Source organism: Phyllosticta capitalensis (assembly GCF_038381095.1).
Source record: "Phyllosticta capitalensis strain CBS 128856 chromosome Unknown BKA78scaffold_7, whole genome shotgun sequence".
Taxonomy (NCBI): Eukaryota; Fungi; Ascomycota; class Dothideomycetes; order Botryosphaeriales; family Phyllostictaceae; genus Phyllosticta; species Phyllosticta capitalensis.
In genome coordinates, this window is record NW_027117445.1 from 1,833,906 (window position 1) to 1,860,853 (window position 26,948).

Sequence of the window (26,948 nt, forward strand, 5' to 3'; positions counted from 1 at the left end):
GGGAACGGATAAGATGAAGTCGGCTCGATGGCATGCTACATGTACCTAGATTCTGTTGCGGAGACGGGAGGTGCATCGTGGTCAATCAAGTGTGTCAGGTGTTTGCAGATGGACACAGCAAGAGAAATCGAGAGAGTTATAGGAGAAATTTATGAAAAGCAGTAGTAGGAACAAAAACTTCAATTGCCATTAGATGAAAATATGTGTGCGCAGCCGTCTAGGCGCCTTGTCTAAGTGGTGGTCGTTGTCGTCAAGGATAGTTGGACAAGTAGTAGTAGTAGTATTGGTGAGAAAGTTCGTTTCGTCGTTGCGAGTGGAAAAGATCGTAAAATGCTTCAACAAGGTTGTAATTTTCCGCCAAGTATAGAAAAGAGAAGTGGAAAACGGCAAAAGGGTCGTAGCTCCCAGAGCAAAGGATCGTGTTGTACCGTCTCAAGCAAAGGCGATCAAGTCGTAAAGGTAGAGAATTTTGATGTATCGTACAGAGTCAAAGGTCGAAGGCGAAGGCGCGTTTAGTAGGTGCTGAAATGGGCATCGGCGTCAATGGACGCCGCAAGACCGGCGAGGTTGTCCAGGTCGACCTGGGTGACGGCGCGGGAGCGGATGGCGGCGTTGATCTTGGCCAGGTTGTTCAAGTCCTTGAGCATCACCTTGACCGTGTTCGCGACCGTGTTTGCGGCCGTCTTTGTGGTGGCGACGACGGCGTAGCGGACGTTTGAGCGGAGGCCGTTGGCGATTTGAGCGAGGCAGTCGAGCTGTGCTTGCGTGCAAGAGTCGGATGCGACGGCGCCGACGATCTTGATGAGGTTGTTGGTGTCGGTGATGGAAATGTTGACGGCGCCTGCTGCTGCGGCCTGCGCGCCCGTGGCAATCGTGGCAATGTCGCGGCCCTGCAGCACGATTCCGGCGTGCGCCCGAATCGCAAGGCAGAGTCGCGCAATGTTGTCGAGGTCGACCTGGGTGACGGTCTCGGACTGGAAGCAGGCTTGAATCTTGTAGAGGTTTGCCCAGTCTGTGCCGTTTGCGTTGGTGATGACCGCACCCAGGCCGGCAGCCACGTTGCCAACCAATTGAAGAACCCCCGGGTCACGGCGCTCTTTGGACGCGGCGATGCCGACGACAGCTCCAGTCCCGATGTTGGCGGCAATCTGGCCCAAGGTGTTGAGCTCTGCCCTCGTGCAGACGTTGAGGGTGAGGGCGGAAACAAGGTAGGCCATGTTGTTGATGTCCGAGTAGGTTATGGCAGCCAGTCCAGCAGCTGCCCCGGCGGCAGCGCTGACCTGACGGGCGTTGACTGAAGAGGAGACTGCCAAGTTTGCATTGGCGACTGCTTGGACTGATTTGTCGCCAGCAGCGAGCCCGGCACCAGCTCCAGCAACTCCGTTGGCTTGGACCTCCGCACGCTCTTCGAGCATTTGGACGTCCTCATTGGAGATTGTCGAGTCGCGCCTCTTCACAGGCGCACCGTACGCCGCAGCGCTGAAGGCGAGAAGGGTAGTAAAGGTCTGGAAGGTGTGCATTTTGAATTGAAGAGGTAGAAATGAAATGTGGAGGAGGATGGCAGAGCGAAGATTGAAATGTGGAGTTGGAGACTGAGAGTGAATGCTGATGGAGACAAGATTCGACGCTGGAATGTGCGACTTTTATGTGTTCGTCGAGATAGATGGATAGAGTTCAGGACCCTGATTCCGACAATGCGGATCTCACCCGCAGCCAAGGAGTTTCCGGAGCTTGAACAGACGTCCATCGACGGGTATGCCAGGTCATCGGTAACAAAGGGCGGAAAATCATGTGCCGTGGGGCTCTATTGGAAAATTCAGAGGCTCTGCTGCCAAATATGGGAGATGCCAGCGTACCATGCCCTCTTTGAGATGGCTTCGGCGGAATGTGGAGGCAGACCAGGCCCTCGGAGGCTCGAAAGCGTTGCCATTTTTCCCGAAATAGGAAAAGATGGGACCGTGGAATGGTCACGGTCTACGAAGATCCCGCCAAGGTCTTCAGCCAAGTATAGCTTGAAGAATATTGAATTTGTCAAGCCAAGCGGTAGACTGCTTCAATCATCGTCGTTCTGGGCGGGCTGGACAATGACAATGATGGTATCGCAACGATAAACTGTGTTTTCTTATCATCCATCACCAAACAAAGGACTTGAGGGCGTTCATCTGTCATGTTGACGAAATGGGACGGTTACTAAGTCAATTGAGAGACTGTCAAGTCAAGTAAAGCTGTCGGACGGCTGATGACCCAAAGACTTAATCCGACAGGACAATGCCGACCCTGAAGCTCCAACTACCGTGGGAGCTCAGAGCTTGGCACAGGAGAGGCCGTAGGGCTGTTGAGCAAACCTCGTCAAAGCATCAGCGGCTTATCAAACCAGGGCAAATGACGGTGCAATTTTGGAAGATCTCAGAGGCTGAGTGAAATATGGAGGTCACCTGTTGCCAGAAAGAAAGGCAGAAAATCCCTCTGTTCCTCAAAGTGGCCTTTTCTTTCCGCAAACGGAAGATTTGAAGCTTGGGAATGGCCCCCACACGTGCATGTCCCGACGACTTGGGAACTGGACAACTGCCGGCGAGCGCACTTGGTCATGATGATCCCGGATTGCCAAGTGAAGTGTCAAAACGAGGACTTGGAAATCCGATGGTGGTTGGCTCTGTTCGGGCCTGGAGAGCGGGACCTAGTCCATCTCGTCAGTACTATTGTTGAGAGGCTACAATGCTTTGTGGATTTCGGTCATCGTGACTATTCCGTCGCAAGGGAGAGAATCAATCGTCATCCTCAGTCGGTATCCTCAATAGCGTAGACTGAGCTGTAGACGGCGATGCCGAGTCTGCGTTGAATGTAGGAGGCTTCCACTCCCGTCGATAGTGACACCAAGAGCACTGTGACTAGAAAAAATGCGGTCAGTAGGCAATCAAGTGACGGCAAGCTTGACACGGATGCGATGACGAAAAGATGTCAGAGGAGAGATGTTGAAGTTGTGGTGTCGCGACTCGCGCGAGCGCGGGTCGGCTCGGCTAGGTTTTGCGCTAAGCCGTTTCGAGAGCATGCAGTCTCGCGTCGCCAACGTCGACTCGTCACAACATCTTCCTACTCAGCCTCTCATTGCTTCCTATCATGGCCTCTTATAGCCAAGTCGTGCTGGGCATCTTAACGCTCCGCCGGCTGCTCATGTCTTGTTAGCCCAGTCCTTTTTCAAAATGCAGAGGTTGAAAAAATGGCTGGGAGTACAGTCGTGGTGCAACGTGGAAACCCAGACCAACAAAGTCTACCTTGATGTTCGTTTCACGAGGCCAAGAAGTGTGTAAGAAGTCCAACAACATTGGCGTCAATACGGTGAGCTACGGAGCTCTGAGACCGACGGACCACCGCGCTGAGATGAGAGCCAACCGATCAAACAACTCAGGAGTTGTCGAAGCACTCCGCCCGCCCTCTCTTGGGTTATCCTTGCTAGAGCGGGGATACGCGCCTCGGCAGGCAGCAACGCGATGCGCTGTGCTGTTGGAGGTACGTCCGTATATCTATCTTGACGTTGTGGTTCGGTAAAGGTCAACGTGAGCAAGGGAAGAATCGAGGCGATAGAATTTGAACGTTGTGGAACTTACTGCTCTCTTCAGAAATCTACGTCATGTCACAGCAGTAAATCGCAAACTGATGTTTTTCTCCCGCAAACTCAGACATCTTACGGCCGTTCAGCTCCCAAAGCAGACAAGTAGGGCGACTAGTGATTAATAAGAGGCGGATTTTAAGTTTTCGATGCCTTCCTGCATACCCAAGTGGGGGGATTTACGACGTCACGTGATGGGATGTCGCAACACAACCAGATCAAGTCGCCGCTACCCACTCATCTTGCTCAAACAACTTCCTGTCTCGTTAGAAATTCAAGGCGAGCCTGGGAAAATCAACCGGACCTTTGTTGTTGATTCTGCAATCAATCCAGCACTCGAGAAGCTCATCAACTAAAGCATCGACGACTGCATTTCGAGGATTTCACAATGACGGAAAAGTTGCGCAATGTATTCAAGCAGTCGATGCTGATTCCCAAGCCGACATTCACCGAAGACTCCATGCCAGATCAAAATGGACGAGTATGCCTACCTGAACACTCAGCTGTCGCATTATCTCACAAGCGCGCAGGTATTTATTGTGACTGGCGGCTACACAGGCGTCGGACTGTATCTCTGCAAGATTCTGTACCAAAAGCACGGCACGGTCTACATTGCGGGCCGCGACAAACAAAAGTACAGCAAGGCGATCGAGTTCATCAAAGACGGGACCAAGGAATCAAAGGGACGCCTAGAGTTCTTGAACCTGGACCTCGCAAGCCTCAAGTCCGTCAAAGCGGCCGCGACGGAGTTTTTGGGCAGGGAGCGGAGGTTGGATGTCTTGACGAACAATGCTGGCGTCATGTTTCCACCCAAGGGCTCCAAGACTGAAGATGTGAGTGCTCTTGCTCGGACTGGAAGCCAATACGTGATTTGCAAGCGCTTCTCGCAACCAGTCGAACGTTGACCAAATTCACACAGGGCTACGATCTTACAATGGGCACCAACTGTCTTGGCCCCTATCTCTTCACGCAACTGCTGCGTCCGCTCCTGAACAAGACGGCGGCGTCCTCGCCGCCCGGCACGGTCCGTGTGACATGGGCTGCTTCGCTTGCCATTGACACTCTAGCGCCGGCCTACGGCGTCGACTTTGATGACAAGGGAGCCCCCAAGATCCACGATTCGCAGGTCGATTACGGTCAGAGCAAAGCGGCCAATGTCCTTCTTGGCACCGAGTATGCGCGTCGCTACAGCAAGGACGGCGTGCTCAGCGTGGTATGTACTTGACCCAGGAAGCCATGCGAATGGTCGAGGCTGATGGCGAGGTAGTCGTGGAATCCAGGCAACCTCAAGACTGAATTGTACCGCCATCTCGGGGCCATCCAAGGATCAATCGCGGTATGTCCACGTGCGCTCTGAACTCACCCAAGCGTCGCTGCTTTGACTGCACAGTGGAAGGAAGAAATGCCAACCCAAGTTTTGTGCAAAAGTCTGTTGACACAAAGCTGGTGTCCACACTTCCAAGTCAAGACGTGTGTACACAGGGAGCATTCCCGGCTTGGAGTTGACACTTTTTCCGCAGCCCACTGTGACAGACCTCACATACGTCACTGAAGAATTCCAACTAACAAGCAACCTACACACAGCCCTTCTTCCTCTTCCCCGCCGACATTGGCGCATACGTCGAGCTCTACGCGGGATGGTCTCCTGAAATCACGGCCGACAACGACGGCGCGCTCGTGATCCCGTGGGGCCGCCTCCACACGCCGCGCTCGCAGCTTCTCGAGGCCATCAAGAGCGAAAAAGACGGCGGAAAGGGCGTCGCGGAGAGATTTTGGGATTGGTGCGAGAAGGAGACCAAGGCGCTTTTGTGAGGGATGAAGGATGGGTGGGGTTATTTAAGGGGGTAATCTGCCACTGCGTGATTTGCGCGGATGGTATTGCGTATGAGCTGACGGCCGAGGTAGATTGTATCATTTGTGGGTTTTGCGGGCGGACGGTCTGCGATGCGAGGCAACGCTGCCTGTCTGTCTCTTGTCGCTTCTTACTATTTAATGAGCACACTGGATCAAATGCAGAAGTTGAAAATATCTTTTTCAAAATAGCTGCGGGGGTGCTAGCTCATCAGCCTGTAGGTCAAGTCGATGTCATGCTTCGAAATTCTCATGCTCGAGCGCTCCATTCACGACACCTAATTCGAAACGCCTACCCTAATAGACCAGTAACTGACTGCCTGATCGTTAGCTTTCACGTAACTGGCATAGAGAACACAAAGCAAAAGGACACATATAAATGAGTGGTACGAAAACTGGAATTCTCTATACTATCAAAAAAGGACTGAAAAAAAGAGAAGGGGGGCTAAACAAAAAGAAAAACCCCCCTCCAAAAAACAAGAGACGCCGCATTCTTTTCTGTCTAGTAGAACGCGGTGTTATGTTCTCCCAACCAAAAAGTCCGAGGAAATGGGTTAAAAAACTCCCACACCTCACAACCCCCGGTAAAGGGGAGTGGATGATGTGGAAGAAAAACCGTTAACCCCGGACTTTTGTGATCTCAAACCACGGCCTGCTCTAAAGCTCGACCGTCGACACCGATCCGGCCAACGCACGGACTTAAAAGCCACCGAGGATGTAGTTGTCGGGATCCTCGTCCGGGTCCACCACGAGGGCGGGCCGCCGGACCTGGTCGTGGTGCTCGTAGTCCGTCTCCTCCATCCACATCTCCTCCTCCTCCTCATCGCCTTGTCCGAAGACCGAAGGCAACGGCTGCGTGATCGCGCCGTCCCACTTGAGGCGGGCCTCCTCCGCCCACGCCTCCCTGGCCTCCTGCAGGACCATGGCCTGCAACATGTCGTCCAGGGACGACTGCTGCGGGTGGTGGTCCTCGGGAGACGAGGCAGGGGACATGGGAGGGGAGAGGGGCGTGACACGGCCACGGAGCAACGAGGCTGCGCGGCGGACCACCGAAGTGGCCCAGCAGATGACCCAGGCGATATACCAGAAGAGGGAACCCTCGGAGAAAAAGCCCACCTTGCAGTAGGCCCAGATCTCCTTCACCGTAGCCCGAGGGCCTCCCTTGCACCGCTCGAAGGAATCGAGCAGGACCTTCTTGATCGTGGCCCAGAAGCCTAGGTCAACGAAATCGTCGTCCCATGCCATCTGTGCCATGGACAGTGCCATAGCGTTGGCTGGGATCGTGAGGGTCAGCGTGGGTTTGACATGCTTGCAGGGACCGGCAGGATTGCAGGTGGGGAGGGACTTACCAGTTGCAGGAATGGCGTTCATGGTTGTTTGAAAGGTGGATAGTGAGCTCTGTCTGTTTGGTTGTAGGGGGCAAGCAGAGCTGTGGAAATGAGATGCCGATTATAAGAATGGGTGGTGCCCGACAATTTAAAGAGGAAGACACGAAGCAGACAATGCGGTTGTCGCAATACTATAACGAATTCGAGCTATGCGTAGAAGAGGCATTTCGAGTGGGCGTGTATAGTTCAGCGGATGGATGGTGGTGGTGTTCGTATATACGGGCATTGTTCAAAAACAATCCGACAAGGCGAGGATCAAGTCTTGGGTTGACCGAGTGGACGCGACGAGCGCGGCCATAAGTATGAGGTCAAAACAAAGGACTCTCTACTTGAATTGGCCAGAATTCATGGCAAACAATGTGACGAGCAAGTAATGTGAGACAGTCATCAGAGCACAAACATTTGGAATCTTCCAACGCCTTCAAAGACACTTGACATTTTATTACATCTCGACGGACAATGTACGGTAGAATTGACGCGAGGTATAGAGAAAGGGCTTTTTACGAAAAACGGATTCCGTTTGAACGAGGCTAAATTCCATGAGCTGTCGGCGGGTTGTGGTCCTACACTCAAACCGCAACAAGCGTCACATTACCAGCGCTCTTTTGCTCCGCGCCATCGCATCCGTTCTCGAGCAGCGCAAACACATATTCGCCCTTTTCGAGTTCCACAACATATTTGCGGTTCAGGACGGGCAGGAAGCGGTCGACTTCGAGGTCCATCCGGACGGACTGGCTTTCTCCGGCGGCCACATAGACACGCTGGAAGGCGACGAGCTGCCGGACGGGCTGCGTGACTTGTGAGACGCGCTGCAGCAGGTATACCTGCGCGACGTGGCTTCCAGAGACACTGCCGTTATTCGTGATTGATAGGGAGAAGGTGATGGTGTCGCCGTTGGTGAAGGACGACGAGCTAGCTTTGAAGCCGCTCACCTCGAACGTCGTATACGAGAGGCCGTAGCCAAACGGGTACGTGGGCCGCCAGTCAATGTCGACGTACGTCACGGCGTGCGCCGTCTTTTTGTAATTGTAATAAACAGGCAACTGGCCCGTCTCGGCCGGCACGCTCAGCGGCACGCGACCACCCGGATTCACGTCTCCAAAAAGCACGTCTGCAATGGCCTGGCCACCCATCTGACCGGGAAAAAAGGCATCCAATACCGCGGCGGATCGGTGGTAGTATTGGGGAATCGCGAACGGCCGTCCGCCCTGCAGGACCAGCACGACGGGCTTGCCCAGCGCGAATACGGCGTCGGCCAGCGCCGTCTGGTTGGGCGAGAGGCCCAGAGTGCCGCGGTCGCCGCCCTCGCCGTCCGAGTTCCACGCTGCGCCGACGGCGAGGATGATGATGTCGGCGGACGAGGCTGTGGCGACTGCCTTGTCTACGGGCGCTGAGCGGTCGACGAGGTTCCAAAAAAGAATCACTTCTGCGTTGACCGAATTTGTATTTTCAATCTTCTCGTACGTGTTGTATGCCTGGTACTCGATGCGGATCGTGTGCACTGCGCCGCGTCTGAACAATAAAGACGACGAGTTGGGCGGCGGCGCCATGTTATCCAGGCCCGTCGGGATGTTGGACAAGATGTTGCCGTCGGCCGAGTACGGCGATGTGGAGAACAAGGAGTCATCAACAAACAGCCTCGCCGTGGTGTTTGGACTGACGGCAACTCCCAGCCAGCCGTCGATGTCGCCGTCCACCGGGACTTGGAGCTGGCCCTCCCAGATGACGCTGAAGTTGTTGGACGCCAGGCCCGGCGGCGGATAAAGCCCCCAATCGAGGACTGGGACTTCCATCTTGGAGACGACCGGCTCCTGGAACTCTGTATCGGCGTAATACGTCGCGTGTAGCCCGCCAACAGTGCCATTTGATGAGAGGAGATAGCCCGGGATCGGATACTGCGCGTTGTAGACCCAGCTGTTTGCTCCCCAGCTAGATACGACTTCGACATCCAACTCTTTCCTCGCTACGTTTTCCAAGATTCCTTGCCGTAGCGTCACGGCGTTGGCGATTGGGTATGCGCCAAAGGTTCCAGAGTAGTCTCCATAGTTGGTCGTGTCGCCGAATGGCCCAATAATTGCCAACTTTTGCTTGTCTCGGAGCTGCAATGGCAAGGTCTGGTTGCGGTTTTCCAACAGCACGATGCTCTTTTGCGCCGCTTCCAGCGTGAGCGGTATGTGCTCCGTTACCAGGGAATAAGGGTCAACATCGTCCGGTATGTATGGACTGGAGAAGAGCCCCAAGTCGTATTTCACTCCTAGGATTCTGCGGACGTCTGACATGAGCGTCTCAGTTCGGATAGTGTTGTTTTTGACCGAGTCGACAATGATGTTGCCGAAATCTTGCAGCACATAGTCGTAGTATTGGATCATGCCGCCAGCATTCAACCACTGCTGCAGTGACTCGTTTCTGTTCCGTGAGACCATGTGTCTCTCGTGGAGCATCTTCAGAGCTGTCCAGATTTCGGCGAGTCAGTTTGCACTCACAACAGACTCGATGATCGAGGACTAACCGGCGTCGTCAGATATCACAAATCCGTCAAAGCCCCATTCTGAAAGAGCTTCATACAGCATGGGGCTCACGTGCGCGGGCACATCGTCAACCTCGTTATACGACATCATTACTCCCCTTGCTCCGCCGAGCTCGATGACTGCTTTGAACGGCGTCAGGAGCTCTGCAAGGACCTCCCGATTCCCATGTCCCATCCACGGCGCGGCATTGATGCCTCCCTGGGGTGCTCCATAAGCAGCAAAGTGCTGCGTCACAGTCAGCCTTTTCGTCACAAGTCAAACAGTCAAAGCTGCGCGAGATTGACCTTCACTACAGGCACCACAGCATCCGGGTCCGCCCACAAGCCGTTCTTGGACAGTCCAGAGGCAAAAGCTACGCCCATGTGCGAGGTCAGCACCTTGTCTTCTCCCCAGGCTTCCTGCACCCTGCCAAAGCGCGGATCCTTTCCCAGGTCTAGCACCGGGGCAAGACAGGCGTGGACGCCGATGGAGCGGGCCTCGGTGCCGATTGCGCGGCCAACCCGGTAGACGAGGTCCCCGTCGAAACTCGCCGCCATGGCAATGGGCTGGGGGAACATGGACTGGTTGTACGACGCGACTCCATGGAGGCACTCTGCAAAGTGCATAAAGGGAATATCCAGCCTGGCCTTTTCGGAGTTGAGTCTCTGGAGGCCATTGTAGCGCGATTTGTTCATCGGATACCTGATGCGGTCAGCTTGAGACGTATTCTGGAGGACCAACCAACCAGTCATGTATGTTGCCAACCGGGGAGCTAGGGGAGAAGCTCATTGCTTCGTCTGTTGGAAAATGTGAGCTGATCTTCTCGGACATTTTTGGACCAACAATTACCATAGCGAGCATTATCCGAGTCTTTTCCCACAATGTTGTCGCCAAACATCAAATGCAATTGTAGCACTAATCAAGCAAGCATTAGGACCAACGTCATCTCAAGGCCTGGTTGTGAGCCCCTTGGGCCGGGATCCTCGCAGTCAGGAACAGAAAAGCTCGGCCACGACGGCAGCCAACCGTCTAGCGCAAGCCGCAGAGGGACCCATCATGCTGACTGTGTGCCTGGATTGTTCTTACCAAGCCTCGGCCTGTTGTTCTGGAAAACAGGGGACCATTGGCGTGGAGAAGAACGGCTGCGCAAGAGGATGACTCGCATTGCTTACCTAAATCCTCAACCGTCATGTTAGAAAGCAGAGACTCCACGAAGAGGGCCTTGTTGGAGACTGCTGTGTTTTCATTATAGGACCCAGGAATGCCGAAAGATGCGCCATTGGATGTTGAAGCTGCCGAAGTTCCGCACAGGAGCCAGACGGGACTTATAAAGACGACCAGCAGTAAAAGCATCATGATGATCAATAGGTTAGCCCCCCGAGGAAGCTCCAAGAGGCTCTACGTCCATCTTTAAGACCATTTCCGACCCTGTCGATCTCCTCTGGAGAGCTTTGGTGAGGAGGCGGGCCATGGTGGTTGATGGTGGGGGTCGTGACGATTCTCCATTCATCAGGAACAGCCGACAAACAACCAACAGGCGGGCATGCTACGACGGGAACCGCCAAAAGTCACACTGTTTGATCAGAGGGTGGTAAGGTAGAGTGACAGCAGAAGTTTGAGTGTTCGTCGATAGTCCGAAGCGAAGCGGGGTACCTGCCCAAGCCGTGAAATGCTCCGAATCCGAAGAGGCGTTTGGCGGGATCCTCTCTTTGGCAACCACATCCATCTCTTGTTGCTCATCACGTCTTCCCCGCTCCATGCATCTTGTCGAGCAGCAGCGTCGCCGGGGACGCGATGGCCAGAATGACGTCTGCAGGAAACCGGCTTTGCGCTCGCTGCAACCGCCCCGCTCACGATGCCAATCATGCATCTCCCAGTCTGCCGTCCGTCTGGCTGCAGCCAACCACCCTGGGCCGCAACATCTACTTGGCACTCGGGAGGCACCCGTGTGCTGAGCCGGGTATGCAAAGAAGCTTTTTTACATTCACGCATTCATAGATTCCTGGGAGGGGTAAACACTTTTAAAAACAAGTTCCTCGATTTTGGTTATTGTTTTCTTCATCTGGTCTCGATTTCCTCCCGTACCAGGAAAAGACGCGATGGCTACGAGGATTTTGTCAGTTGTGGTCACGGTCCTTTACCTCGTTGGTTCTGCGACATTAGTCCAAGGGCAGGGCGGGTTTGATGTGCTCGATTTTATCAATCCGTTCATTGGCACAGACAATGGAGGTGAGTACAGTGCAGTCACAACCCTTGCAAATGAACCAACGCTGACTTGACAAGGCCATGTCCATCCCGGTGCCACACTCCCCTTTGGCATGGTGAAAGCGTCGGCCGATGTATATGGCGAAAATCAGGGGGGCTTTTCCAGCGACAACAGTACCATAATTGGATTCAGTCACATGCATGATTCTGGAACGGGTGGGGTATGGAGACTCCCTGTTCTAACTGCACAAGTCTTTTTGTTGACCCATCCCAGAGCCCTTCGCTGGGATTGTTCCCCATCTTCCCTCAATCTGGCTGCCCAGATGACGATTTGAACAGATGCGAGTGGGCGTATCTGGATCGTCGCGTTGAAAGAATCTACGGCTCTGCAAAGGCGTCTCCGGGCTACTTTGCAGTCACCTTGAACACTTCGATCCAGGGAGAAGTGACTGTCACCAACCATACGGCGCTTTATCGCTTTACCTTTCCAAACGACCCTGTCCCTCAAAACGGATTTGGCTCCATTGGAAATTCCACCATACCCCTGAGTCCCGTGCTGCTGATTGACGTCATCGACCTGCCGAGATCCAGGAGCGACGGCAACATCACGGTGGATGCGGCCACTGGAAGAATCACCGGCAACGGCACATTCAACCCCAGCTTCGGCATAGGGAACTACAAGGCGTACTTTTGTGCCGAATTTTTGGGCGCCGAGGTGCGAGATACGGGACTGTTCAAGAACAATCGAGCCGGGACCGAACCAAAGTCGCAGCGCGTGGTGGCAGACGGCACCAACGGCGACAACGATGGCGACACGGTGCTCCCAGTCGGCGCCTTTGTCCAGTTCAACAAGCCCGACAGCAATAACCAGATCTTCGTCCGCGTTGGGATGAGCTTCATCAGCACCGAAAAGGCCTGCCAGAATGCCGAAAAGGAGATTCCATCGTACGACTTTGAGGGCGTGCAGTCCTCGGCAGAAGATGCTTGGAGGAAGAAACTGAGTCCCGTCTCCATTGATGCGACGGGGGTGAGCAATTCGCTCCAAACCACGTTTTGGAGTGGATTGTACAGGACCTTTCTCTCTCCTCAGGACTATACAGGAGAAAATCCGCTGTGGGAGAGCGACGAGCCGTACTACGATTCGTACTATTGCATGTGGGACTCGTATCGCAGCATCCATCCGCTGCTGACCATCATGGACCCGCTGTCTCAGACACTGATGGTACGCAGCTTGATAGATATTTACGTCCACGAGGGATGGCTTCCAGACTGCCGCATGAGGTAAGCCAATCCATTATCTTCTGTTCTCCAACACATACACTGACGGGATTGCAGTCTTTGCAAGGGTTTTACGCAGGGTGGCAGCAATGCAGATGTTGTCCTCGCAGACTCGTTTCTCAAAAACATCTCAGACGGAATAGACTGGAAATTGGGCTACGAAGCCGTCGTCAAGGACGCCGAGGTTGAGCCCCTGAACTGGGGCGTCGAGGGCCGTGGCGGCTTGAAGAGCTGGAAGGACAAGAAGTACATTCCCACCGACGACTACGATCCGTATGGGGTGGGCCCATTCACCAGATCCATCTCTCGAACAGTGGAATACGCCTACAACGACTTTACCATTGCTCTCATTGCCCGCGCGCTCGGGAACATTGCCGACTTTGAAAAGTACCTCGAGCGCTCGACGTACTGGAAGAACATGTACAAGGCGGACCAGGTGCGTCTTCTGAGCAAGATGCTTGCACCATCCAAGCTAACAAGGGGCAGACGTCCTTCATCAACGAAACCAACACGGGCTTCGTGGGCTTCCTGCAACCGCGCTATCTGAACGGGACGTTTGGTTTCCAAGACCCCATCTTTTGCTCGTCGCTTCTCAACTTCACATCGTGCTATCTCAACGCCAAGGGGCACGAGACGTACGAAGGCTCCGCGTGGCTCTACACCTTCTACGTGCCGCAAGACATGGCGACGCTGATCACGACGCTGGGCGGGCCGCAAGAATTCACGCGCCGCCTGCAGTACCTGCACTACACGTACAACCTGCTGTACATCGGCGACGAGCAGGCGTTCCTGACAGTCTTCCTGGGCCACTACTCGGGGCGGCCGGGCGTGTCGGCCGACCTGGCGCACTTCTACATCCCGGCGCAGTTCAACGACTCGATCGTGGGCATCCCCGGCAACGACGACAGCGGCGCCATGGGCTCCTTCTCGAGCTTTACGCTGCTCGGCTTCTTCCCCGTCGCCGGCCAGGACGTCTATCTGATCATCGCCCCCTTTTTCCCCGAAGTCAACATCACCTCGCCCGTCACCGGCAGCGTCGCCACCGTCCGCAACATCGGCTTCGACCCGTCGTATCGCGCGCGCTACATCCAGCGCGCCCGTCTGGACGGCCAAGAGTACTCGCGCAACTGGATCGGCCATCGCTTCTTCCTCGAGGGTGGCCTGCTCGAGCTGGAGCTGGGCGACGCCGAGAGCGATTGGGGCACGCGCCCGGAGGACTTGCCGCCCAGCGCGAGCACGAGTTTTGGCAGCGGTGGTAGCGGCGGCTCTCTCAAGAGGAGTGCCGACGAGCTCAAGGTTCGCGGCGGGATGCAGGGCATGGGCGCGTTTGCTTCGTGAGTGCGCAGTGCGCCGCAGGTGGTTTGTCGTGGTAGCAGTAGTGGTAATGTAATGGATGGATCGTGCTGCACCTGTAGAATCAAAGCGTTCAACCTATACGTGTCCGGGTGCGTGCCGAAGCAAAGGATAAAAAAGGTCATTTCCAAGGTAGGGTATGCATGGGTTTTTGAATGCCCTCCTTGTAGCCATCCGAACATCCAATTCTTTGAGTACAGCACGAACGGTGAGACAGACAGCCGAAGAGAAGACCGCCGCGTTTGTTCACATTGACGTCCAGTACTTACAGTGAGCGGGAAGAGAATCGAGAGAGAGAGAGAGGAAAAGAGCAGAGTGAAAGAAAAGCAAACCAGCACTCCTTGCCCATCGACGCACCGAAACAGTTCAATGGGGACGAGTAACTGCAGATCGAGAGGCAGAGCCAGACAAAAACAGACAACGCCAAAAGTTGCACGGAAAGGAGACCATCACAGCGCGTCTGGCATCACCCACCTCTCGTGGAGGATCTCATCGAGCAGGCAGCTACTTGGCGGCGCCATTCTTTTCCGCCACGGCGACGGCCGCCGCCGCCGTCGGCTTGTCCTCCGGATTCAGCGGGTTCGCAGCATCGTAGCCCAAGCCCTTGACGATGCCCAAGCCTTTGGTGCGGCCCTCGCGGAAGAGGATGCGCTCGCCGACGGTGAGGTACTCGGGGCGCTGGACGAAGCGGAACGCCACCGTCGCGCGGTCGCCGGTGCGGATGTACGAGCGGTCAATGTCGATGATGGCGCACGTCTGGCTGACGGGGCCCACGTGCAGCATGGCCTGGTACTTTGTCTTGATGGTCGTCGCGTGCGACAGGATGAGCACCTCGGCCGTGAACTCGCGGTAAACCTTTGGCGGCGGCGCGGCCGGGTCAACCCGCGGCAGGACCACCATGCCTTTGCGCACGTCTTTGCGCCGGACGTTGCGCAGGGCTAGCGAGGCCGATTGTCCGGCTGAACAGCCTGGGACGGGGATCCGTTTGCGCTCGATAGAACGCACTTTGGTCGTGGTGAATTGTCCTAGCGAGTCGGGCCCAATGAGGACTGTATCACCAGAGTGCAAGACGCCGCTCTTGACAACCCCGGAGACAACGGTACCAACGAATGGGACGCTGAAGGTGTCGTTGACGTGAAACTCAAAGGGCGCGTCGATGTCATAATTGCCGTGATGCGGCAAGATGTTGAGAAATGTGCGGACCAGGTCAACACTCTCACCCGTCACATTGGAGACTTGGAAGATGGGACAGATTCGCCGGCTGACAAACTGCGTGGCCGTGTTTATGCACGTCTCGCGATCCTTGATGAAGATGGGAATCTTGCGGGCTCCTGGGGATTTGAGGATTTTGGTCAGTTGCGTTATCGTCTCCTGCAGAATATTGGGCGGGCAAATGTCGATTTTCGTAATAATGACCATGATTGGCACGTTGAGGGCCACGGCTATGCCTAGGTGCTCTCTGCACTTTCGTCAGCAGGGTAGACGGTATTCGATAGAGCTTCATACTTGGACATGCCAACGAGACCGTTGTTGGCAGCAACCATGAGGAGACAGTAATTCGGCTCGCTGCTCAGCATGCCAAACACCGTGGTTCTGAGGTACTTTTCGTGGCCCGCCAAATCGGTGAAGCTGATGACTTTGGCCTGCGGATATAAAGTCAGCCAATCCCCTACAGCAACCATCCACCTCACATACAGATCTTCGACCAATCTCCTCCCACGACAGTTTCCGGCCGGGGACAGTCGAGGACACGACCTCGCCTTTGCTGTCGAACCCCATAATCTCCATACCAACAGAGCTGGTACGACCACTCTCAATCTCGTGTTTATGGCGGAAGAGGTTGACCCGCATCTTTCCTCTGCCGTCATCAAGGCCGCCTTTGACCAGGACGCCAAGCATGGTCGACTTTCCGGCGTCGACGTTGCCAACTACGGCAATTCTCGTCTCAATCACGTCGTCCACGCTCTCCGGACGCCGCCGTATAACGAGCTTGCCGCTGACACTGCTGTCTTTGGCATTGAGCGGGCCAACCTCGTTCTCGCCGCCCACGTTGCGCGTCATGAGCAGCCGCGAGTCGGCGTTGACGTCGGCCGCGGCCTTTGTGACGCGCTCGAGCGCAAAGTCCCAGTCCTCGCGCGAGAAGCCCATCGAGTCGCCATTGTCCTCGAGGCCGAGATCGAAGAGGGCTTCGCCGTGGCCCTCGAGCAGGCGGCCGTCGAGGTAGCCCGACAGCTGCGCGACGCTCTCGTCGGCCGTCGCGGGGTCGCGGTCGAGCAGGACGTGCTTGAGCTTGACGGAGCTCGACTCGTCGGCGAGGCCCAGCTGATCGAGGATCTCGAGCTCCTCGTGCTCCTCCTCATGCGAGGGCTTCGAGGCCGCGGCGGAGCCGTCTTGCTTGCCGCGCTTGACTTGTTGTTTTTGGACGTACTCGGCAAAGTCGCTCAGCGCCTGCGGAGGAGAGACGTCAATTGATACAACTCGCCATCATGATGACTGCAGAGCATACAGATTCGCCTTTGCGCCTGTCCTGCGGCGCCAGCTTCTCCGCCCGGGTTGGGCCCATGGTGGTGTTTATATTCGGTCGGTGGCGAGTAACGGTTTGAGCGGTCGTATTATTCTGGTAGCAATGAAGACGGACCAAGCAAAGTCCATGGAAGGTAGACCGGTGTACGATGTCATTGAATGTTGGAGGACAAGGAGGTGTCGAGTGGGGGATGCTCGAGGGAAGAGAGGTTGTGCACCTCGCGGAGAGGCGGTCACCTTTTAAACACGACGACGGCCAAGTTGTGACGCATCCAACGCCAGTGCAGGAGAACAGTCACTCTCGCAACAATTGAGTCAACGCCTGAACCAGACTTGGGGCCAAAAACTACCAGCCTGGCGTCATGACGCCGGTCCGCTTCTCAAGACAGTCGCCGTGGCTTGTGCCCATATACGGCGAGCCGCGAGTCATACACCCCGCCGTCGTAAGCTCACGGCGAATCTCACGTCGCGTCTTCCGCATTTCACCACGCGTAAAGCACTTGTCCCTCTGCCACCACCACCACCGCCTCACCACCAACAACAACCACCCGCCACCATGTCCGAAGCAACCCCCCGCATCAACGCCAAATATCTCGAAAACTTCAAGCACCAGACGGTCCGAATCCTGGGCAAGGTGACGCAGCTGCGCGGCGAGGAGGCAACCATTGACGCGAGTGGGCCCGTCAACCTGCACCTGAACCGCGTACGTCGACGACGCATTACCTATCCTGGGGCCAAAGCACTGACGCGCGCTGCTGCAAACAGGACGCCCACCTCACGCCCAACAATGCCGTCGAGGTCATTGGCAAGGTCAACGCCGACCTGAGCGTCAAGGTCCTGACATCGACCGACTTTGGCTCCAACATTGGTGCGTCATGCCGGCCGCTCCCTTCTCTACCTTCCGCTGCAACACCTCTCCCAATCACACCAGCATGTCGACTGACGAGGCGCAGACTTTACGGCCGCGGATGCCGTCGTCGAAGCCACGCATCGGCACAGGCAGATATTCTACGCCGACGACTAGGAGGGCAATCGATTCGACCCGCAACGCGTCACGAGAAGCAAAAAGAACCCAAGATACCACAACGGAAAATGGAAAATGGATATTGCAGTTTTTACTGAACGTCGATTTGCGCAAAAGTGAGGATGCCCACGTCTATGAGGGAGGGGCAAAAAAGCGAACGGAAAGATCAGAGGCGATGATGACAATGCTGTAATGCCAGACGACGTGTTGAGTTGCGCGTGTTTCTTCGACTCTCTTGTTCGAGTTGAAAAAAGAAAATAACGACAAAATGCCCAAAATTTCATCGTGAGCCCACCGTTGATAAACTCCCAAAACAACCCGACCGACCCAGCCTTCACTCAACCCACCAGAAGCAATCAAGCACCAAACGCCACGCTAGCAATCCAAAAACACCCATTCCCACGCTTAATGAACGATGCCTCCTCGAAAAAGTCAAGTCATAAAGGAAAGAGCTTTTGACGAGCCATAAATGCAACACGACATTGGGATCTAGAGTTTGCTCCGCACGGCCTCGAGCCGAAAACGAATGTCCTTGAGGGGCTTGGTGAGGGGCTTCCAGCTCTCAAACAGGGCGAGCAGCTCCTCGACCTCGCTGCTCAGCTCCTTGCGCACAAAGTCTTCTTCCAGCAGCCCGCGCATGGCCCACGGGAGGAAGTAGGGGTTGCTGCCCACGGTGCCGACGCTGCCACGACCCAAAAAAGTCAGCATATCATGTTAATGCAATTTGGAACCGGGCCCAACTCACCCGTCATAGTCCTTGACCACGAGCCCCGGATTCGTGCTCGCCGGCAGGCTCGTCGTGTGCAGCGCGTGCTGCACCGCCAGGGCGTAGACGTTGGCGTCGTCGTAGATGCGGCTGTGGCCCTCGCCCGAGTACAGGCTGCCCGCCAGCGCGGGCGACAGCTCGCGGATCAGCCCGTGGTCCGGCAGGCCCAGGTTGCGCAGCTTGAGCACGAAGCCCACCAGGTGCGTGATGAAGTCGGGGGCGTGGATGCGGCCGTCGACGAAGACGGCCCGGTAGATGTACGGGTGCGATATGTTGGAGAAGGTCGACGACTGTGGGGCGCGTTAGTTTGGATGGGAACGGGGGTTTTAAGAAGGCTTACCTCGAGGGATACCAGCTGGTCGTCGATACTCCCAACGTAGACTATCCTCACTCCATAGTTCAATACCACCCTTAGCGCGCCTTGGTACTTTTGCGACACGGTGCTGTTCGGCCGCGAGAACTCAAATAGCTCCCCCGCCGACCCGCCAAAGAAGCGGCTCCTATACTCCGGAAAAGGCCCCAGGTTGACGCCCGCCATGGCGCAAACACCAATGCGCGCAGCATTGACGCAACCAAACTGGATCAGCTTCGCCACCAGCATGATTGCGACGGGGACGCCCTGAGAGTGGCACGCGACGAGGATGAAATCTGCGTTGCGAATGTGGTCGATCCAGTTCAGGAGCAGCTTCCACAGCGTGTCGACTCTGTCGCCGACAAAGCCTTCTCCTTCCAGCGCAATTTTCTCCGTCTCGCACCGGTAGCCCTGGCTCAGCGTCCATCGCTCGACTGCCTCAGCTGCGGCGTTGGCAAAGCGGATTGATGTCCCTGTTGGCGGGCCCAGGACTTTTTGCAAGATTGCGGCTGGGAAGTAGCCGTGAACGCCAATCGCGAGAGCCTTGCGGATCTTTGGAGGCTCCTTTGCAATGTGGAGATGTGGAGATTCAGGTTCGTGGCCACCCAAAAAGTATTTCCGTATCTTGTCCCAGTAGCTGGGTGCTGCTGCCATGCGATACGTCGACTTGAACTCGGGTAGGAGAAGGTTCGGATTTGCTTGCACGGCAATCTTTTGCGCTTGTTTCTTGGTGGATGTGGAAGCCTCGACCGCCTTTTGATCACTCTTCGTATCGACTTCAAGCTTGGGAGTCGAAGCTGCACTTTCTGTCTGAATTGACTTGACGGGCGTCTCTGGTCTAGAGTCTATTTGTTTGGATTTACCGCGACCGCGGCCTCGGAGCGAGCCTCGGATGGATTTTAAAGCAGTTTGTTTTGGTTCTTTGGGAGGCTCTTCTCTATGCTCGTTGAATTGGGCTGCTTCTGGGTGTGATTGCGACGGGGTATCGGCAACCGCAAGCTCCCCTATTTGCTTGTGCGTTGAAGCTGTATCTGACTGGTCAAAGTCCTTTGTTTGAGATCGAGACCAGAAGGCCCAGCCTGCCGACTTTTTGGGCAACTCCTGGTGAATAGGTTTGTCTGGTTCTGGAGGCTCTTGGGCTGATTCCTGGGGAACGTCGTGTTCTTCTTGCGGGGGCTCCGGTTCCTGCGCGGCTTGTTCGGTAGTGGGAGGGGCTTCGTTATTTTCTGACGGATCTTTGGGGGGCTCTGGGCCTTGCTCTGGGACCGCGGGGGATTCTCCCACATTCTGTTGACTGCTCCACAGCCAGAACCAACTCTTGCTTGGAGTTCCCCTTTGGTGGCCTTTGCTGACGTCCTTTTCTGGCGCGTCATCGGGCTTTGCCGGCGCGGTTTTGTTCACTTCCTCCATTCCAGGCTGCTTCGGCGGCTCGGGATTCTCTTCCACCGGTGTCACTCCTGGTAGAGCCGTTGCCTTGGCTGCCTCCATTTCTGCTCCGTTTGCCGCTTCTGCTGTCGGTGCATCTTTCGCATCGGAATAGCCATCGGGTCGCGACCACCATCCATACCAGCCTCTCACAGATGGGAGATAGGAAGTCGCGCGATAACCCGACTGTTCTTGCTTCTGATCTGGAGTCTCGGACGCGGCCTGCGTCATTTTATCTTGCTCGTTGACAGGATCAGGAGGTAGAGGTGGTTCCGCATCAGTATCCTTTACATCGTCTTTTGGTTCAGAAGCTAGGCTGGTGCTGGATTCATTCGGCCGATCGGATATCGCATGGACTTTGGTGGTAGACGCAGCTAATGCAGTGGACTTGCTCGAGTTCCTCCTGTTGCTGGACAGTAATCTGGCGGGGGTGCTTGGACTGCTGTCCTGCTTCCCTGCCTCACTGGAATCAGAGGTCACTCCCCCAGCGGCCGACGATATGCTCTCCTTTGCCACTTGGGCAATGGGCGCTGCCTTTGCCCTCCACGTCCCGGTGCTGTACCAGCTCTTCCGTGGGGCCAAGGCGGAAGCCGGGCTGTCGCGAGAGTCTCCATCATTCAGGGTTGCCGACTTTGAGCTTCCGTTGGTTTCAACACTTGTCAGTCGTTGTGCAGGCGTGGAGGCCTCGGGGGCAGGCGGCGTGCCTGGTGCGGAGGTATCGTCGGGTGCGGACCCCGTGGTGCTTGATTTGACCTTCTTGCGGGGCCCCATGGGAAGACGATCGTGAAGGCGCTTGAGGAGAGAGACTGGGCGGCGGACGAGGTCGTCTGTAGGCATGCGAGAAAATAATGCAGAGGTAGCACTTGACGTGCGCAGTGCGAGTAGGTACAAGGTGAGCGGGACTGCGTCATTGGAGACCAGGAAGGGCGGCTGGGTGCCATAAGGCCATGGATGGCCCGTGCAGCAAATCCCTGGCTCCACTCTCTGCACGGCTTGGCATCCGTCGTTTTGAACTTTTTGTCCGCGTGCCGCAGACAAAAGTTGCCCGCTCTTTCAACACCATCACGTCGTCGTCGCAGCCATGCCGATCCAGAAGAAGGTTTATATCGCCGCGCCAGTCTCACATCCTCTACTGACAATCCCCACAGCACGGCAAGGGCCGTCTCGACAAATGGTACCATCTCGCCAAAGAAAAGGGCTACCGCGCCCGTGCCTCGTTCAAGCTCATTCAGTTGAACAAAAAGTTCAACTTTTTGGAAAAGAGCAGAGTCTTGATCGATCTTTGCGCTGCGCCGGGAGTATGACGCCATTCCTCCCATGACTTCATTCGCTGACAACCACAGTCATGGTGTCAAGTCGCCGCCGAGGTCATGCCCCCAAAAAGCCTCATCGTTGGTGTAGATTTGGCTCCAATCAAGCCCATCCCTCGCGTCATCTCTTTCCAGAGCGATATTACCACTGAAAAATGCCGCGCGACCCTCCGACAACACCTCAAGACGTTCAAGGCCGACACGGTCCTCCACGACGGTGCGCCCAACGTCGGTACGGCCTGGGTTCAAGATGCCTTTACACAAGCTGAGCTGGTGCTTCAATCGCTGAAGCTTGCGACTGATTTCCTTCGCGAGGGTGGTACTTTTGTGACCAAGATTTTCCGCTCCAAGGACTACAACTCGCTGCTCTGGGTCTTCCAACAACTTTTTGAAAAGGTCGAGGCCACCAAGCCTCCGTCTTCGCGCAATGTTTCTGCCGAAATCTTTGTCGTCTGCAGAGGCTACAAGGCCCCGAAGCGCATGGATCCCAAATTTTTGGACCCGCGCTCCGTCTTTGCCGAACTCGCCGCCCCCGCGCCAAACAACGAGGCCAAGGTCTTTAATCCCGAGGTCAAGAAGCGCAAGAGGGAGGGTTATGAAGAGGGAGACTACACACAATATCACGAAGCGCCCGTGAGCGAGTTCATACAGACTACGGATCCCATTGCCATGCTGGGCAGCTTGAACAAGCTCAGCTTCGAGCAGAAACCCAACGGCGATATTGCTCAAGTGACAATCGCGAAGCTGCCGGAGACTACAGACGAAATCAGGGCGTGTTGCGACGACCTCAAGGTTCTGGGACGCGCAGACTTTAAGCGCTTGCTGCGCTGGCGGCTACGGGTCCGTGAAATCTTTGGCTTCTCTTCGAAACAAAAGAAGAAGGAGGAGGAAAAGGCCGGTGAGGAGGTAGCGGAGGTCGAGCCGATGGACGAAGAATTGCAGATCCAGGAGGAGATGCAAAGACTACGCGAACAGGACGACTCCAAGAAGAAGAAGGAGAGGAGGAAAGAGAATGAGCGCAAGCAGCGCGAAATCGTCCGCATGCAACTCCACATGACTACGCCCATGGAAATCGGCATGGAGCAACAGGGCCCGAATGGCGAGGACGCCATGTTCGACCTCAAGTCCGTTGACAAGGCCGGCGGACTCGGCAAGGTCGCAAGAGGCAAGATGGCTACGGTTGAGGACAAGTCCAAGGAGCAAAGCGACGACGAGGACGATGACGACAGCGATCCAGAGGGAGACCGCCTCGACGCGGAACTCGAGTCCATGTACGAGCAGTACCAGGAACGCAAGTCGGCCTCGGATGCCAAGTACCGCGCAAAGAAGGCCCGCAAAGAATCTGGAAAGGAGATTGACGAGGAGGATTTTGAAGGATTCTCCGACGGTGAAAAGTCGGACGGCAGCGAGGACGAGCTAATGGAAGACGCCGACAGTGACTCTTCAGACGATGAGGATGGCCCGCAATCCTTGGTCACGGATCTGCAGAACAAGAAGACCGAAGGCGGCTTGACGAGGAGAGCAGAAATGTTCTTTGATCAAGACATTTTCAAGGGCATCGACGGGCTTGACGACGTACCGGTTGACGACAGCGGCATCGATGTTGCCAGCAAATCAACCTCGCCCGAGGACAAGGCATCTACAAAGAAGCAAACCAAGGCAGAAAAGGCCAAGGCAGAAAAGTCGAAAAAGGAAGCCAAGGCTGCGGAGAAGGAGGCAGAGGCATCGGACGAGGACGAATGGTCGTCGGACGAAGAAGAGGAGGGCAGCGGTGGCGGCGGCTTCGAAAGCGTCAAGCGCGACGAGACTCAATGGGATCAAGACTCAATCCCCATGAAGGACGGCCGGCCCGACATTGACATCATCACGGCCGAAGCCATGACGCTGGCCCAGGACCTGGCGTCTGGCCGCAAGACCAAGCAAGACCTGCTCGACGACAACTTCAACCGCTACTCGCACCGCGACGTCGACGGCCTGCCCGAGTGGTTCCTCGACGACGAGAACAAGCACGCGCGCCTGCAGCGGCCCATCACGGCGGCGGCGGCCGCCGCCATCAAGGAAAAACAACGCGCCCTCAACGCGCGGCCCATCAAAAAGGTGCAGGAGGCCAAGGCGCGCAAGAAGTTCAAGGCGGCGCAGAAGCTCGAGAAGCTCAAGAAGAAGAGCGCGCTGCTGGAGAACGAGGAGGGCATGACGGAGAAGGAGAAGGCGCAGAGCATCGCCAAGCTCATGTCCAAGGCGGCCAAGAAGAAGCCCAAGAAGAAGGTGGCCGTCGTCGTGGCGAGGGGTGGCAACAGGGGCATCAGCGGCAGGCCAAAGGGCACAAAGGGCAAGTACAAGATGGTCGATGCCCGCCTCAAGAAGGACATCCGTGGCCAGAAGAGGGCCGCCAAGCGCAACAAGTAGAGCTTGCACGTCTAGTTGGGAGCATTTGATGGCGTTGGGTGCGCAAAAGCGGTACGGAACGTACGCGTACGCATGTATAGAGAATATTGTAAATGGGATGAAATTTGGAGTCTTTTTTTCTTGCTGTCCAATCCATCTTCTCATCCATAAGCCAGCCCCTTCCGCAAGGTTTCTATTCTCATCCCTGGAGACAGCAACTCCTGCAAATCAATCCCCCCGTCTTTCCCATCTCTACTATTCCACCGGTGTACTGGTGCCTCGAGGCGTAGGGCATAGGCAAGACCTCCCTCCCTCACCTCGCCTTACCTCCTGCACCCAGCAGCGAAGCAATCAGTTTGCTTCATGGTAGCAGCACTTCTGTTAATATTGCCCTCCCTCCTCGTACAGCAGCAGCAAAAGGAGTCGCCACATCAGAAGAATCCAGGGGCTGGGAGTCGTGTCGAAGGAAGAGTGTGAGTTGAGATGGGTTAATTAAGGTAGGCACAGCGGCACAGCCGTCGCTTGTCCAACAAATTGGCAGTGATATCTGACGACAAGTCCAAGGCGCTCGCTCGCTCGCCCGCCCGGGCGACGTGTATGTAGGTAGGTAGGCAGCTGCTTCAATGCCACAAGAGCGAGCGGGAATGCCTTTGAAGGCTCACATGAGTCTTGCGTTCTCACTTTCAACTCGCTTGGTGCTCGAGACAGCAGAAATCTAGACTGTGAGAACAGAGCTGCGCACGCACCGCGTAAGGAGAGAGAAAGGGAGGGAGGCGAAATGCGAACGAGACGGCATTGAATCATCTCGTATGCCGGACGTAGCAACGCTGCCGTGCCTTGGTGTCGTCGCGCTGGGCTACCTATGCTGTCTGTGCAAACGCAGCTGTGTGGCTATGTAGCTATGTGGCTATGTAGCTATGTGGTATGTACTGTAGCTGGCGGCAAGGTCGGTAGCGTTGGTTGCTGGCGGGGACAGGTGGGAGGGGGAGGAAGGACGCGGCTGGCTTTCGCGTTCGCCGAAGCTTTAAAAGGGTTGGCGAGGTGGTGGAGATATCAGTCGCTTGGACAGACGGGAGCGTTCAACTTCTAGACCAAAAATGGTTGTCGTCGTTGTTGTTGCTGTTGTAGACACAGCGGCATTGGTGGCACCAGTAGCATGAACGCTTAATGGATCATGCCGCCTTCCATTCCGTCGGCAAGAGTGATGATGATGGTTATGGTGATGATCTTGGTCATTATGCATCCAAACATTCGTCGACATCTGACGACTGATCGAATTGCGCGTGGAAAGGGCGCTCCTCATATTCTCTGCATGATCAGCTCTACCGTGAAGACGACGCTCGGCACCAGTAGGGTAGGTAGGAGCTTTTGCAACACTGGAGACGGCAGGACCGCCGTGACGGAGCAGTGAGAATGCATCAGTGGGAAAAATTCACTGGTTGATGACTGAAAAGCCAAAGAAAAAAGTTGCTGGAAACGGTGGTCGGGGGAAAAGGCACGACTTGAGGGGAGGAGGGAGTTTGAAGATGAGAAATCGTAGCTTTGGCTGAATGTTGATGAGATTTTGGAGAGCCATGCCATAGAAACAATGAATGATAGACGCCTACTAAAAACCAATGTCGAGCTGGTCCATATATGCCCCTCTCACCCGCGTCTGGCGTGAAACGTCACCTACCCACGATGGAATACTGTCATCCAGAGAGCAAGTGACTGGCTTGCTGGTTGACGACCCAGAGCGGCCGTTGAATCAACGCTGCGCTGCGCTCTCCTGCGCTTCTTTGTTGGGTGCAACGCAAAGTAGGTCGTTGTCTCATGCCGAGTAACAACGACGTCCAACGTGGGCACAGTAAGTACTGTACACACCAAGGCAATCAATCAACCCTCGCAGGCCTTAGTTAGCAAACAACGCGGAACTGTGACGGCGGCATCACACGTGTTTCGGAGCATTCATGCCGCCTGTGAGGACAACGGTTAGGCAGAGGGAGGCATAAAACCGACTCACAGTACCAACCTACCACAGCACCGTCTATCGGGTGACCGGACCAGCAAGTCCAAAGAGGGCGCATCAGCGGCGAGAAAGCCGGCGTAGTATGTGTGATCCCAACCGTCATCCTTCTCTTTCCGCAATCGACGTTTAAGACGGCGGCCGTTCCGATTACTTTTTGCTCTTTTCCTTGCTTCCATCGATGGTGGTGGTGGCCCACCACCACTACCATGCCGCCCGCGTTCTCTTCTTCTCCGCGCCAGCCAGCCACTACGCTGCAGATGCTCACAGCCCCCCAAGGTTGAACAGGTAGTTAGCCCAGCTTAGCCTTTTTCCTTTCCGTTCACGCGCCACCCGTTCAATACTGGTGGGCACACACCCACTCTGGCGGTTGCGATTCCGGGGGCGGCTGCATGGGATGATGGGGTCGACAAGTCAGGGAGGGCTCTGGGGCAGGCCGGCCGGCCAGCCAACAGTGGCGAAAGGAAGAAGGAAAGGGTGGAAACGGGCGGCTCGTTTGACAAAGCGGCTGAGAGAGATAGAAAAGAGGCGGAGCGAAACAGCAAGAGGCAGGCAGGTGGACGATGACTTGCTGGACGCGGAAGGTGTGCAGCATCGACTGGAAGCTTGAGTGTGAGTGAGTGGTGCGCCATCTTCCCTAGCCGGACCATGACCAGCGTGGTGTGTTATACGGGGGTGCCTCCCGTACCCCTGCCGCCCTGTCGTCGTCGTCCTTGTCTTCCATGTCGTCCGTATGTCGCACCCAGGCACATCGCCCAGGCCAGACAGACACAGCAACACGCGGGGCCGGGGAAGAGACGGGATGGGCTGGAGCAGTGACCAGGACGACATGGATTAGGGGGTACGCATCCCTAAGCAAGGAAAGCGGGAGTGGATGGGCTCAGCAAGTGGGTGCACCAAGTAAGACAACAGCGCGAACACAGCAGGGCGATTATTGGCCAGGAGTAAAAAAGGAGAAAGAGAAGGGTG

At 55.8% G+C, this 26,948-nt stretch overlaps 9 protein-coding genes across 9 annotated transcripts; 4 read left to right on the forward strand and 5 right to left on the reverse strand.

The window, feature by feature from the left end:
* Positions 1-512: 512 nt before the first annotated feature.
* Positions 513-1,520, reverse strand: BKA78DRAFT_354560 (uncharacterized protein; the record flags this gene model as incomplete). The annotated part of the gene is made up of 1 exon (XM_066891747.1): positions 513-1,520. The coding sequence occupies one exon, from the start codon at positions 1,518-1,520 to the stop codon at positions 513-515; it is 1,008 nt and encodes a 335-aa protein (XP_066742922.1).
* A 2,475-nt stretch (positions 1,521-3,995) lies between these two features.
* Positions 3,996-5,419, forward strand: BKA78DRAFT_354561 (uncharacterized protein; the record flags this gene model as incomplete). The annotated part of the gene is made up of 5 exons (XM_066891748.1): positions 3,996-4,088; positions 4,138-4,440; positions 4,527-4,820; positions 4,875-4,943; positions 5,192-5,419. 5 exons carry the CDS (start codon positions 3,996-3,998, stop codon positions 5,417-5,419), a joined length of 987 nt encoding a protein of 328 aa, XP_066742923.1.
* A 738-nt stretch (positions 5,420-6,157) lies between these two features.
* BKA78DRAFT_381344 (uncharacterized protein) lies at positions 6,158-6,829 on the reverse strand (the record flags this gene model as incomplete). Its single annotated transcript, XM_066892998.1, has 2 exons — positions 6,158-6,732; positions 6,808-6,829. The coding sequence occupies 2 exons, from the start codon at positions 6,827-6,829 to the stop codon at positions 6,158-6,160; spliced, it is 597 nt and encodes a 198-aa protein (XP_066742924.1).
* A 586-nt stretch (positions 6,830-7,415) lies between these two features.
* On the reverse strand, positions 7,416-10,709 carry BKA78DRAFT_354563 (glycoside hydrolase family 3 protein; the record flags this gene model as incomplete). The annotated part of the gene is made up of 6 exons (XM_066891749.1): positions 7,416-9,295; positions 9,356-9,599; positions 9,659-10,055; positions 10,099-10,150; positions 10,203-10,268; positions 10,526-10,709. 6 exons carry the CDS (start codon positions 10,707-10,709, stop codon positions 7,416-7,418), a joined length of 2,823 nt encoding a protein of 940 aa, XP_066742925.1.
* A 743-nt stretch (positions 10,710-11,452) lies between these two features.
* On the forward strand, positions 11,453-14,174 carry BKA78DRAFT_253664 (glycoside hydrolase family 92 protein; the record flags this gene model as incomplete). The annotated part of the gene is made up of 5 exons (XM_066884838.1): positions 11,453-11,582; positions 11,637-11,779; positions 11,833-12,839; positions 12,894-13,272; positions 13,323-14,174. The coding sequence occupies 5 exons, from the start codon at positions 11,453-11,455 to the stop codon at positions 14,172-14,174; spliced, it is 2,511 nt and encodes an 836-aa protein (XP_066742926.1).
* A 31-nt stretch (positions 14,175-14,205) lies between these two features.
* BKA78DRAFT_319483 (P-loop containing nucleoside triphosphate hydrolase protein) lies at positions 14,206-17,087 on the reverse strand. The gene is made up of 4 exons (XM_066888860.1): positions 16,696-17,087; positions 15,885-16,637; positions 15,696-15,832; positions 14,206-15,648 (listed from the first exon to the last, which is right to left on the reverse strand). Exons 1-4 carry the CDS (start codon positions 16,750-16,752, stop codon positions 14,694-14,696), a joined length of 1,902 nt encoding a protein of 633 aa, XP_066742927.1. The 5' UTR covers positions 16,753-17,087; the 3' UTR covers positions 14,206-14,693.
* Positions 17,088-17,268: 181 nt separating this feature from the next.
* BKA78DRAFT_354566 (replication factor A protein 3) lies at positions 17,269-17,736 on the forward strand (the record flags this gene model as incomplete). Its single annotated transcript, XM_066891750.1, has 3 exons — positions 17,269-17,415; positions 17,478-17,580; positions 17,666-17,736. The coding sequence occupies 3 exons, from the start codon at positions 17,269-17,271 to the stop codon at positions 17,734-17,736; spliced, it is 321 nt and encodes a 106-aa protein (XP_066742928.1).
* A 489-nt stretch (positions 17,737-18,225) lies between these two features.
* On the reverse strand, positions 18,226-21,116 carry BKA78DRAFT_354567 (uncharacterized protein; the record flags this gene model as incomplete). The annotated part of the gene is made up of 3 exons (XM_066891751.1): positions 18,226-18,418; positions 18,482-18,792; positions 18,843-21,116. 3 exons carry the CDS (start codon positions 21,114-21,116, stop codon positions 18,226-18,228), a joined length of 2,778 nt encoding a protein of 925 aa, XP_066742929.1.
* Positions 21,117-21,312: 196 nt separating this feature from the next.
* Positions 21,313-24,231, forward strand: BKA78DRAFT_170096 (Spb1 C-terminal domain-containing protein). The gene is made up of 3 exons (XM_066883216.1): positions 21,313-21,378; positions 21,428-21,577; positions 21,623-24,231. Exons 1-3 carry the CDS (start codon positions 21,361-21,363, stop codon positions 23,993-23,995), a joined length of 2,541 nt encoding a protein of 846 aa, XP_066742930.1. The 5' UTR covers positions 21,313-21,360; the 3' UTR covers positions 23,996-24,231.
* Positions 24,232-26,948: the final 2,717 nt, after the last annotated feature.